Here is a 12,500-nt window from a genome sequence, read left to right as displayed (position 1 = left end):
AGTCACCACACTCATTTGTTTCCTGGACCTACTCTCTCCCCCCTTAGCTCAAATCTGCTTTCTTCCCTGACCCACATCAGGCACATACGCAGTAATTATTTTTCTGTGTTTATTCAGTCGAGTCGAGTTGAGCCGAATTTAACACTGCTCTTGTTGTTGGTCATACACTGTAAGTGTTGAATTAGCACTGCAAACTTGACTGTGAAAGGCACATGGTGACCCCTTGAGATTGGGAGACACAAAACACTTTTCCATCGACCATCCGTGACAGAGACCTCATTCCAGGTAACCAGAACAGAGACGTTTCCCTCTGAGACTGCTGATGGGGGTCACGAGGATGCCTGAGGGGGGACCCAGAGGGTTTTGAGTTGTAGGTGTATTTAGTATTTGGGGAATGGGTGATTCAATCCACCCAGTCCACCAGGTGATCAGAGTGACCACAGTGTGAGTCTCCTCCCCCCCCTGACCCCTCTAGAAAGTCCATCAAATCTGCGCCAGTGCGCTGCTACTCACCGTTGACTGTGAGGGAGACCTCCTTCTCTCCCGCCGCCACCCTGGGGACCACCGCACGGCACACATATTTCCCAGCATCCTCCTGCCTCACCGCCTTCAGAGTCAGGATGTTCTCATTGCTCAACACCTAAAGCAGAACGATGGATGGAAGGAAGGATGGTGGAGGAGATAAAAGTATGGAGGGATGGATGAAGGGATGCAGGAAGAGGAATGTGAGGCGAGAAGGTGGAGTGAGAAGGAAGAGCGAATGAGGTCAAAAATAATAATAATAATAATAATAATAATAATAATAATAATAATAATAATAATAATAAATCAGTCGTCCTCTCAAAACCTTTTGCTCTACAGAAAAAGAGCACAGCCCCTATCCATACTCCCTGTAGACACAGAAAAGGGCCTCGTTTAATTATTAAAATCCAATTTGGTCTCAGAGAGAGAGGGCGAGAAAAGGAGCAATGGTAGTGGACTTTGAAGTGTGAGAGAGCTGGGCTGGCTAATGTCAGGTCAGAAAGAATGGAAAACTGAGAAGAAGAATATAAGCCACCAATCGCCCTGGCTACAGCCTTCTCCTCCTGAGAGGCAGGCTGCGGCTGCTGGGTTTTATGTCCACCGTGACGGTGGCGAGAGAAAGGACACAAACAAAACTGAAAGGCTATAAATTGCCACTCTAATGGAACCTTGAGAGACAACTTTTCACAGAAAAAAAAGACAAGTCTGTGCAGAGGAGTCTGCGCTCGCTTTACTGTGCCAGGAGTGGGCTGTGTTATTTTAATTTGGCAAACGCTTTTACTTAGGAGACCATATGGGCATTAAATCTTTCTAAATATACCTTTTTTAACAGAATGTAGGATTTCTATACAGGCATTTCAGTGTACATACTGACAACACACAACTCTGGATTTCACATGACATTTGAAAAGCTGTTTTATAATAGGTTCGCATCTTTCCGATTGGTTCACATCTTTCCATTTGGCTATGTATTTTTAGACAGATTTTTTAAAAAGCACTTTAAAAGCACAGATGCTTTTCAACTACTGAGAAATTAAATGTCATGTCAATCCGATTTACGCAAGAGGGTAATTATGTCATTTTTATGTCATTTTCAAATTAGCTTTTAATTAAATTGATTTGAACACTTGCATACACTGTCATGCAGTAGAAAGCCCCAAAGCATGATCATTAGAGATGGCTTTTTAGCAACACTTTATTTGGAGAGTCCACCCACAGAGGTGTGTGACAGATGGCTTGTAGGCAATTGGTATTAATTGTGTGTATTGTTCTCTAATTTACTGTCTTAATCAAGCCCAATATCTAATCCTAGGAGTCCAATGTAGACAAAAACTGATTGGCACATGTGTACTTATGTACGGAATTTGGAGAATCACAATTTAGGCATCCAAAAAGCAGCTGGACACTGCAAAGCAAATTCAGAGTGAACTCTGCCATCAAAGGATGAACCAGTGGAATTAGTGCTTCCTCAACAAGATCAATATTCTCAGAACCTTCAGTGCAGGACCAATAACAGTCCAATAATCTACAGGACCAGCCATGTCATCGTCTACATAAAGCATTTGACAAGCACGTTTTCACTGAACATACCACTCCAGATCCTCGCTTCATCCAGACAATAGTGAGAGATGGGTTGCCCGTCCAAGCGCAGTTGAACTCGGCATCTGATCCCAAATCCACCTGCAAAGACAGTGGCTCAGTGGCCATGCGAGGGCCAACTGCAAAAAAAGAAGAAAAAAAGTATGGTTGCACTTGGTTACATTATGTCAATTCAGTTTAACAAAGTAGGTAATTGCATGTGGCATAATATGTTTGTATCATAGTATGGTACTTACACAGGCCTACATAACATTACATGTCGATAAATGTGTGGACACTGAAAAATAAACTTAAAAACCCATTACTATCCACTCTTCAAAATGTTTTAAATATCTTATCGACTAAGTATGTAATAACATGTGACACAATATATTTGCACTGTACTCTAGCTAGGGTTAGCATTACGGTTATTTATGTACAGTGTGAGTACATAAATATTACATGTTGATACATGTATGTAGACATAAAATAAATAAACCTAAAAACTCATTACTCTCAGATTTCAGACATCTCATTGACATTCCAAGAAAGCAATCAACAAGACTGCTGAGCAGCATACTGTGTTGCCACAGTGGGAGCAAACATCTGTTCTGGCAGACACCATAATGACACAGCTAAACATATTTTGCTTAAAGGCAGACAGACAGGCTACATGTTTGGGTAGGCTAGTACTCACAGTAGACGTCAACATTGCGGCTGATATTGGTGCTGCCCAGGGGGTTGGTCACCTCGCAGGAGACGGGCTCCGTGAAGAAGGAGTGGTCCACGATAACCTCGTAGGTGTCACCGTACACTTCTTTGATGATGCTGCCTCCTTTGGCCCACCTGTGCATGGCAGAGAAATATTATGTGTTTGCTGTTAGTAACAGCATTTCTGTCAGGCCATTTAAAGTCAAGAAACACAATACAAGGTTTTAAATGATGAATGCAATTTCTGTTTTTTTTCACAAGTCAGGGGACAGGTAGCCAGATAGAGAATGTTTGCCAACTTTACAATGAGAGCTAATAATTCCCACACCCATGATCAGAGTAGGCAGCATGACAAAAATATCCAATGGCATGTTTTACATGGCAAATTGGAGCTGGGGAGGAGGAGCTGGGGTGTCATGAAGAAGTCAGCAGCAAGACTTTGGAACAACTGGAGAACGTTAGAAAATATGCCACATTTGAATATGACCAATGAGAGAAGAGGCTGGGTTGATTGATCTCCAGACTATAGCAGGCAGACAGGAAGTGGCTAACAATTGACAACAATGGCCTGGCAAGAACCAATGCTGACACTGTATTCCTGCCAAAGGTTGGCAAATCAGTGCAATTATATGGTGGTTGGTTCAGAGCTTTACAGGAGCCCACAGAGGCCTCTGGTTGGACTGGGGCCCAACATCATTTTGTATCAGAGGGCCCCCAATTTCCGGTGGCACCTCCTGGCGATCAATTCCAGCAGAAACCACTGCACCGAAGCTGTGAAAACTGCTGAAAGGGGATAGCCTGGAATAATTGCACGGTTCATTGATTGAGTGGAATCTCTTGGCAGAGCGCCCCAAGAGTTGGATAATAGTTCTGTTTTTAATTAGACGGAAATATCTCTGTGACTGATCAGAAAGCAATATATCGGCCTGCAAACGCTTGTGGAATAACAGCAATAGGTGTTTTGCAGATCATACACCGCTATTTTGATTTCTGCCGGTGCAAAGGGAGTGGGAAAACAAATACTTCACTCGAGAGGTATAGGGCAATGATTACCATAGTAAGGTGATGCAAAAACACAAGCCATTTCTTTTTTGTGCCAACCCACCCCCTAACCCCTCTCCCACCACCACCACCACCGATCCATCAACATCTTTGCCGTGGGAGTGGGCATCAACAAGCGGAGATAACACATACTCGATGACTGTAGAGGCTTTGAAATGAGAGCGAACAGAAAAGTGCCAGTCCGATTTGTCAGCCGCTCACACTTAGGCGCGGGGAAATGATTGTACTGTTATGGTCGGGGGTGTGAAGAGGAGGCGGGGGTGTGGAGGGTGGCCCTTCAAGTACAGCTTGCTTCAGCATGTTTCTACTTGGCTGGGTGAAGAGCATCCAGCTCTATATACGTACACACACATCTCCACTTCCCACCCACCCACCCTCACCCCCCAATAAGTGTGGGGAAACCGGGGACAGACTGCGAACGGAAAGGAAAAGAAAAAGAAAGACAGAAAAAAAACAAATCCCACAATGACAAATAGGCTAGACCCCCACTCAATGCGTGGAAATGACATCCCCACTGTATGTGCTCATAAAAGACGCCGGAAGGTAATAAATTGACGCAGGCCATGGCAAGAAACGGGTTTGTTTGTGTTGCAGACACCACCAGGCGTCTGGTGACAGGAAGTGTGCGCTGAGAGAAGGAGGAAGGGGGAAGAAAAAATGGAAAAAAGGGGAAAAAAAGAAAAACGTGGGGAGGCAATGCTTCTCAGAGTTGTCACTGCTTGTGTTGGGCGCTCATTGCCATGGATGGCTCCCCGTCGACAGAGGAGACAGAAGCCATTTGTAAAACCAGAATGTGTGGAAACCTGGTGGAGTGGGTGGGTGGGGGTGTGTGGGGAGTAGGGTGTGGGATGAGTGTAGAGATGGGAGGGGGGGGGTGTTGTCTTGGTTTGTCCAGGCCCAGTTACTACGTGAGACTTTTCAGACAAATTGGAACGCTCAGTTGCTGCTACATCCCACTAAGGCATCGCTTTGCTTGGGCAAAACTGACTGCAAGCGACGAGTCCCAGGTAGCTCTTTGAAGAGAAAATTGAACGTCGGGTCTCTCCGACACCAAAGGACAACCCGAGACTGATTCATTAGTGCCAACAACAACTGACACTCATGAAGTGGTGTCAACTAAATAGAAAGACGGTATCTCTTCACTCCACCTCTGAAGAGAAAAGGAGGAATCAGCGTAATTGGCTTTGGTAGGTGTAGCATCAGGGAAGCCGACAGGGGGACAAAGGCGTCAGTTGTCCCGGGCCCAGGGAGAAAGGGGACCCAAAGTTGGGTCCTCATTACATTACATGTATTGGGCCGGGGGCCCTTTTAGTTGATTTTGTCCCGGGCCTGGCCAAAGCTGTCAGCGGCCCTGTGTAGCGGCTTGATATGACTCCTGCAAAGTCTCCCTCTTTTACATAAATAGGGAGGGACTGTCTGGTGATGGAGTGCTCACGCAGAGAGGAACACCTGTGTGTTCTGAAAAATATTTAATTTAAGGCAGATGGGTAATCTTGGCCACCCTTCCCCATACATACGCAGTCATTTCTTTTATGGGGGAATGCTAATAACTAATTAAAGCCCCCTCTCGCCTGCCTTACAGCAGTGACGGAGGAGAGCAGACAAAGGACTTCCTAAATGTGAGCCGACACCGAAGACATTTATCTTTATATGCACGTCCAACATTTCCTGTAATTGGCTAAATATGGTACAGCCGAAATTCACGGCAAGAGTAGTTCACGGAAACGAAAAAAAAAAAACCATTACTGAAGCATTAAACTATTATTTACAATCCAATGTCTGGAATAATTATACACTTTATTAAAACATCTTTGTTTTTCCCTTGAATTCTGTGCAATACAACATCGCTGGGGAAAATCAAGCCCCTTGATAGCATTTGAGAAAATAATTTCTTCCAGAGGCCCATAGTTGTCAAGATGTTTAAAAAAAATCTGTCAGAACGACTTTCATGAATAAGTGGCATTGACACGTGTCACATGTTTTTTATAGGGATGCACCGATACCGATACTGGTATCGGTATCGGCACCCGATACTGCTCATTATACTCGTACTCGTACTCGTCAAGCACTTGCCAATACCAGGAACGATACTGCTATTACACAAAACAATGCAAAATCTTGTCACGTTCTGTGGACTTGAAAGCAGCATGGAAAAAAGTGCCACCTCATACATTTACTAACATCTACATCTATATGGAAATGGACAATAAAAATATCACAGGTGGAAAAAAACAAGGCCATGCATTTATTTTCATTGTATTTTGGGGGTAAAAGGTATCGGTATCGGTACTCGGTATCGGCAAGTACACACATTAATGTACTCGTACTTGTATCGGTTTTTAAAAAAGTGGTATCGTTGCACCCCTAGTTTTTTTAGCTGTATGTACACTAACCCCCCTATGTGGACTTTAATGGCATCTCCCTTGTGTGCACCATTGATTTTCTCCCTTTTTTCCTCTTCCCCGCCTGCCTGGCCTGGCAGTCTTGGCATGCCACAGTCTTGTCCTCTCCTCCCGAAAATGAAGTTATCAGGAGGGGCTGGAGGGGTTGCTGGGGTGTCAGGATGTTGAGATGTTATTTCAGCAGCAGTGCTGCTGCTGATATCTCCTTGCTCGGCATTCAAGGCTGAAACGCCCGTGTGAATTATGAGCTGGTCTCCATCCAAGATCAGCTGGAGCAAACACAGCCTGTTAACTCGTATCCCCAGCTGGCCTGAGCAAACGTTAACACAGGAACATCAATACAGATGGAAAATACGGAGGGATAGAGAGAGATGCTTATACGCTTTCTCTCTTTCTCTCTCTTTCTCTCTCTCTCTCTCGCTCGCTCTCTCTCTCTCTCTCTCTCTCTCTCTCTTTGTCTTATTCTCTATATTTCTCTCTGATTGTGTGGTGTGTGCTTGATTATGTGCCTATAGGTATCTGCGTACATGCAGCACATGCTTCGATGTGTGTGTGTGTGTGTGTGTGTGTGTGTGTGTGTGTGTGTGTGTGTGTGTGTGTGTGTGTGTGTGTGTGTGTGTGTGTGTGTGTGTGTGTGTGTGTGTGTGTGTGTTGTGGGTGCGTGTATGTGTTTGTGTGTGATCATCAGGAATATGTGCTTTTAAATTGTGTATGTGGCTGTCAGAAACTGTAACAGAGTGTGCACCCATTGATGTGAATGAGTAACTAAGCACTCTAAGTGTCTTTCTGAGCGTAGAAGATATGACACTTTTAGCTCACTCACCATTAAAAGTTACTGAGTATTTACTAATTCCCCACACTAAAGGGAAGAACTTCCAGACAGCTCTGCTGCAATAATATGGAGTTCATCTAACAGAGGTCTTCACTGACAACTCGCAGTAAACAAACAAACATTGAAGACCGAACGACTTTGATGTGCCATCTCCGTGTCAAAGCGCCATCTGAAATGAAATAACGGAGTGGTTTGTTATCTTCCACTGAGACATTTTGATACCTTTCCCTCCCTTTTTTTCTTTGCTGTCTGTCTTTCAAAGTACTGAATGACATTTTAATATTCTCCAAAGATTGTAGAGACACGCACGTACGTGTGTGAGGGTGTGTGTCTGTGTGGTTGTGCACACATATGTGTGTGTTTGTGTCTGTGTGTGTTTGGGCACATTTAAGTATGTATGTGCTAGCGTGTGTACGTGCGCTTGTCAGACAGACTGCTAGTACCTCTCAATTTAAAACTCTGATTACATGTCGTGGCAATAGAGACACAGCGGTGGCACAGCAAGCCTGTTGTATTTTTCTCCCTTGCAGCATCACAGCATGGAGGCCATTGCTGCAGCAACGAAACGCAACACAGCAGTCAGATCTCTCCGGCGTGCCGTGCCGGGCAGGCCAGCATGCAGAAAGATTTAAATTGCTGCCGGAGATATTGACTGTGTCCACACTCGCTCTTGCTGTCTGTCTGTTGGTTCTGTTTCGTTTGTTTGTTTGTTGCCGTGGCGCCTGTCAGCGGATGAATCATGGCCGCGTGGCACTCGGGGTGGCGTGGGGAGTGTCGCCAGGGGGAACGTGCTGGCAGAAAACAATTGGAGAGCCGGAGCCGGAGCGCGGCGCTAGCTCTGCCTGCTCATGCCCACTATACACACATCAAACAAAGTGTCATGGCCACTGTGGATGGGGCAAACGAAGAGAAAACAGAAAGGGGGGATACGGAAAGCAACAAAAAAGAAAAAAATGTCATTAGCCACTTCCAAGAAATCACCAGAAAGTAGGGAAGGGGGAACAGTGCAGCAGAACGACAAAACATCGACAGCAATCGGTACAATGATGCTGGTAACAGCAGTGGTGAAACAAAAAACACAATCAACCCGGGTCCACTGAGGATCGCGGTGAAATGTTTGTTCAGCAGGCGAAACGGGACACCTGTTCAGTAGGTGAGACCAAAGTGGCTGGTGTTTGTGTTAAAAGCCTGTGTTCGACACGTTATCCTAATTCCCCTCATGCTTTCATTTTGCCATAAACACAAGACATTAGCCTTGGCTGACACATTGAAGTCATTTCATTTAAAAAGGTGCGCTGAGATATATTTTTAGCTATTTATGTCCAGAAATCATGTTGTCCATTCACAAATGTAACCCTTTTCATGAATATATACCACCACCATAAAATTCTAAGTATACATTATGACAGGGAAAATTGCCCTTCTCATACATAAAAAGGGGATCTTTCTCTATCGTCCACCATTTTGAATTATCAGAAATAGCCATTTTTTAGCTGCAAAACTTACTTTAGTCATACTAGTAAATATAAACTTATTATTTAGTAAATCATCATGAAAAGCAACAGGCAGTACAGTTTCAATAAGCAGCATATGCAATACCTACTCTGGCTACCATCCTATGCAGCGCACCTTTAAGAAGGTGAATATCAACATCAAACACTGCACTGCATTCTACATCTGAGGGGAAACCTGTCAAGTAGCCTACTGACTTGAACATGGAGTCACATAGTATACACACAGGTGCAGTAACACAAAAAAATCCTTCCAGGCTGTAGCATGTTGTCATGTCAAGTTTGATAGTAAAGAAAAGGGACAAGTCACTGTGAATTTTATGAGTGACAGAGGAGCTAAAGTTCCGGTTGCTGACAGCGAGAGGCATTAATGATTCAGTGATACTGTGCCTACTGTTGCGACTTGTGAACATATTTCCCTGTCAACATTATGGAAAGGGAGAGGCACAATCAAAGTGTGTCTGTGTACGTGTGTGTGTGTATGTGTGTGTGGGCGTGTGCGTGTGCGTGTGTGTGTTTGTGTGTGTCAGTGTGTGCATGCGTGCGCGCGTGCATGTGTGTAAGCAGAAGGGGGCTTCCTTGCTTGTGCAGCTACACTCCCCCCCTTCTGTATGGTGTGATTCTCTGTTATCTGGCCTTTGCCGGTGACTGAAGTTGATGGAGTTGTCATGAGGAAAAGATTAGTATTTCAATTCTAATTCGCCTGCCTCACTGTCACCACTGACATATTATGCGCGCGTTTAATCTCTTTTCAGCACCAGACAGTCGATGGCTGGGAATGTTGACAAAAGCATCTCTCTGTTGACATTCGATTCCCCCATACCGTAACACACTCCCCCTATGACATGAGCCTGGTTCCTACCACACCACTGAGTGTGTGTAGTAGCTTTGGAGCACAGGCAACTATGACATGTCTTTGAGAAAAGAAAAGAGTAAAAAAAAAAAACGAGAAAAAGAAAGACAGGGCCCGAGCAGCCGTGGAAAGGGCCATTAAGAGATCATCAGTGTCAGTCTAATGAGGAGCGTTCAGTGTTAATTTAAGTGATGCACACCGACTAATGATGTCCTAGGAAGTGGGGTAATGAAGCAGGCGCGCTCTTGTGCCTTGGACTCGACTCCTACAGTACCTTTACCTTCGTCTCGGCATTATCATTATTATTATGTAAATATTGCCGGTGGTGCTAAAAGGATGCTTTGTCTAACGCTGCCATGGTGATAATTATGCACATTTTGTATACGGTGCTTTTTTCCCCTCCCCACTGTGCTTATTGTGTTTTTTTACAATGTGTGGAGAACTGAAAACATATGGCGTGTGCGCTACCATGGGATTTTACTGTATGTTGTTTTTCGGCGGAAGGGTAGCGCGGCGCCGCGTACGGTAAACAGGTTTCACAACCTGTTTTTGTCCTGCCGTCGACATGAAAGGAAGCCATTTTGAATAACCATAGTAGTCAGGGACGGAGCTATAGGGAGGGCGAGCAGGGCACTTGCCCCTGGGCCCAGGGCCCTCCTGAATTGGTAGTGGGGGCCCTATTGTGAGCTTGGTAAGCTGTATAGGGGGCCCTATAAGTGTCTTGCCCAGGGGCCCTACGTGCAATTGTTCCGCCACTGATAGTAGTGCATCCACCACCACAGATCCACCGCTCCTTCCTCAGATATTCCTTGTGTGCTCCCCAGGCACAGTGTGGACAAAAGAGGGGCATAAACGGTCCAGGTCCCCAGCGGAAGAGTCAGAGAGCGTGTGAATGGAACTGTTACAGCTGGGATGACATATGGTTGTTTTGCCTTCCTCCATTTTTTAACACCCGGGTTTTCCCATGAGCTGCGACTGACAGTTGCGCTCCAGTGTCTGCTATACAGCAAGTGGCCATAGAAGCAAGCAGCAGGAGACGTTTGGAAGGTGTGGAATGTGGTAGGTACAGTACATAGATGAGATATATCTTGTGTCGCCTGTGTTTTGCAAGGCAATACAAAATGGGATTAGTCAAATATTTAGTACCCATGAAACAGGATATTGTCAAACCTGTTACAGATTTGACTCACTGTTTTAACCCCTTAAGAAGCGGCTTAATGAATTTGTTGTTACCAGTGTGGTAATGACCAAGTTGTGGTGCATTACTAAAGGGTCTGTGTTAGGGCTGCACAATTGATCGAAAAATGATCAAAATCGTGCTAAAATAGTGAAATCGAACTCATGAATTTAATCGTGATTTAATCGTGGTAATAGTGACCAACTTATGAGGGCGTCCTTGAAGCCAGAACATACTGACAGGCTGGTGTTTCTGGCCAGAAATCTGTCCACTTAAGTTTCATGCTATTGCCTTTACATAATTATTACAATTCATTTTATTTTGCTCATCCCGTATGTAATTCATTCTTGGTTATATTTCATCTTGTTATAATTTTCAAAAAAATCTGCAAAAATCAATAATCGTGATTATGATTTTGACCAAAATAATCGTGATTATGATTTTTTCCATAATCGTGCAGCCCTAGTGTGTTGTGTCATAGTATTGTAGTGCTGTGGTAGTAGTTACATTTAAATGACTATGACAGCGTGCCCCTGGAGGTACGGCGCGCACTAAGGGGCTACAACATTAGACAGGCACAGAAAACTCTGCCTGTCTGCCTGCCTGTCTGTCTGTCTGTCTGTCTCTCTCTCTCTCTCTCTCTCTCTCTTTCTCTCTCTCTCTCTGATATTCTCAAGAAAACTTCCCTCCACAGTTCCACACATCTGTTTGGAGAGATGTTATATCCCTGTGTACAAAAGCCTCTCTACAGTTCACTTAACACGTGTGTGTGTCTGTGTGTATGTGCGCATGTGTGCAAACGTGTGTGTGTGCGCACGAGCGTACATGGATGTGCGTGTGTGTGTGTGTACAATGTTCCGAAACGTCACAGTTCATCAGGTTTACGTGTCAAGGGCAATCAGCGACTTGCCGACTTAGCTCCAATATGTTTTTTTCAAAAGGCCAACATCCATTGGAGGGGATGTACAGTACTCACTGTCTCTCTCTCTCTACCTGCGAATGGGTTGTACATCAATTCCATTTCCCAATACATCCTCGGGATTCATTGCTGAGCAATCCCCTTCCCTATTGATTTTGCTCTACTTATTCCTCGCTCGCTTTAAAAAACCCACAAAGAAAAGGATGTCTTGACAAATCACCCCGGTATTATCCTTTTTGCCAAGGCCATGGCTCGGACAGGAATAAATAACGTTTTTATTCCTTCCACGTTCTCGCCCATTTGCTGGGGAAAAAGGGAAACATTTTATCCGTGTGTCTGTGACATCGGTCTCAGATGTAGACGTCACATGGTGGGGCTGTCTGAGGGCCCTCCTTTGTGATAGTGCAGCCACTCGACTTGCTCGGGAATTCAACATTGGCTGCCAATTCACTTCAGTTGCCGTGAAGACTGTCTGCAGTACCGCACGTGTTTATTGCTCTCAGCAACACCATTATCTTTAGCCGCTAACAAACCAAAACTGATTTCATACCACATTTTAAAGCATGTCGACATCTGAGGGCTTTTGTGCAACCAAGTAAAATGGTTAAAGGTATTTAAATTCTCTATCCGTTTACATGTAAGATGAAGCTGTTTTTTTTATTATTTTTTTTTACAGATTTCACTTTTTTTCCTGTTTTTCTCCACTTCAATAAGAGATGTATAGACTCTTTTGGAGGTAAAGAAAACACAAATGAAAAATCTAGGCACCACGTGTCTCATACCCACACACAGACTAAAACGCAATGCTTACCACACTCAACGTGTTAATTATCACACAACACAGCTGTGGTTCAAAGGCATTACAAGAACTGGAAATCATACATGAATATCTCCTCATTACATGCAAGCATGGTTTCTTAACCTTTAAGATTG

General features: G+C 44.4%; 1 protein-coding gene across 3 annotated transcripts in view; it reads right to left on the bottom strand.

The window, feature by feature from the left end:
• The window catches only part of kirrel3b (kirre like nephrin family adhesion molecule 3b), a 327,097-nt gene that overhangs the window by 29,741 nt on the left and 284,856 nt on the right, over window positions 1–12,500 (bottom strand). For all 3 annotated transcript variants that reach the window (XM_063204439.1, XM_063204438.1, XM_063204440.1), the window contains exons 7-9: window positions 2,798–2,946; window positions 2,113–2,240; window positions 514–640 (exon numbers count right to left, since the gene is read on the bottom strand). In XM_063204439.1, the coding sequence (XP_063060509.1) occupies window positions 514–640; window positions 2,113–2,240; window positions 2,798–2,946 (404 nt within the window). The remainder of the gene's footprint in view (window positions 1–513; window positions 641–2,112; window positions 2,241–2,797; window positions 2,947–12,500) is intronic.

Source organism: Engraulis encrasicolus, chromosome 8 (assembly GCF_034702125.1).
Source record: "Engraulis encrasicolus isolate BLACKSEA-1 chromosome 8, IST_EnEncr_1.0, whole genome shotgun sequence".
Classification (NCBI taxonomy): Eukaryota; Metazoa; Chordata; class Actinopteri; order Clupeiformes; family Engraulidae; genus Engraulis; species Engraulis encrasicolus.
The sequence above is the reverse complement of the archived record's forward strand: the minus strand, read 5'-3'. Positions and strand labels throughout refer to the sequence as shown.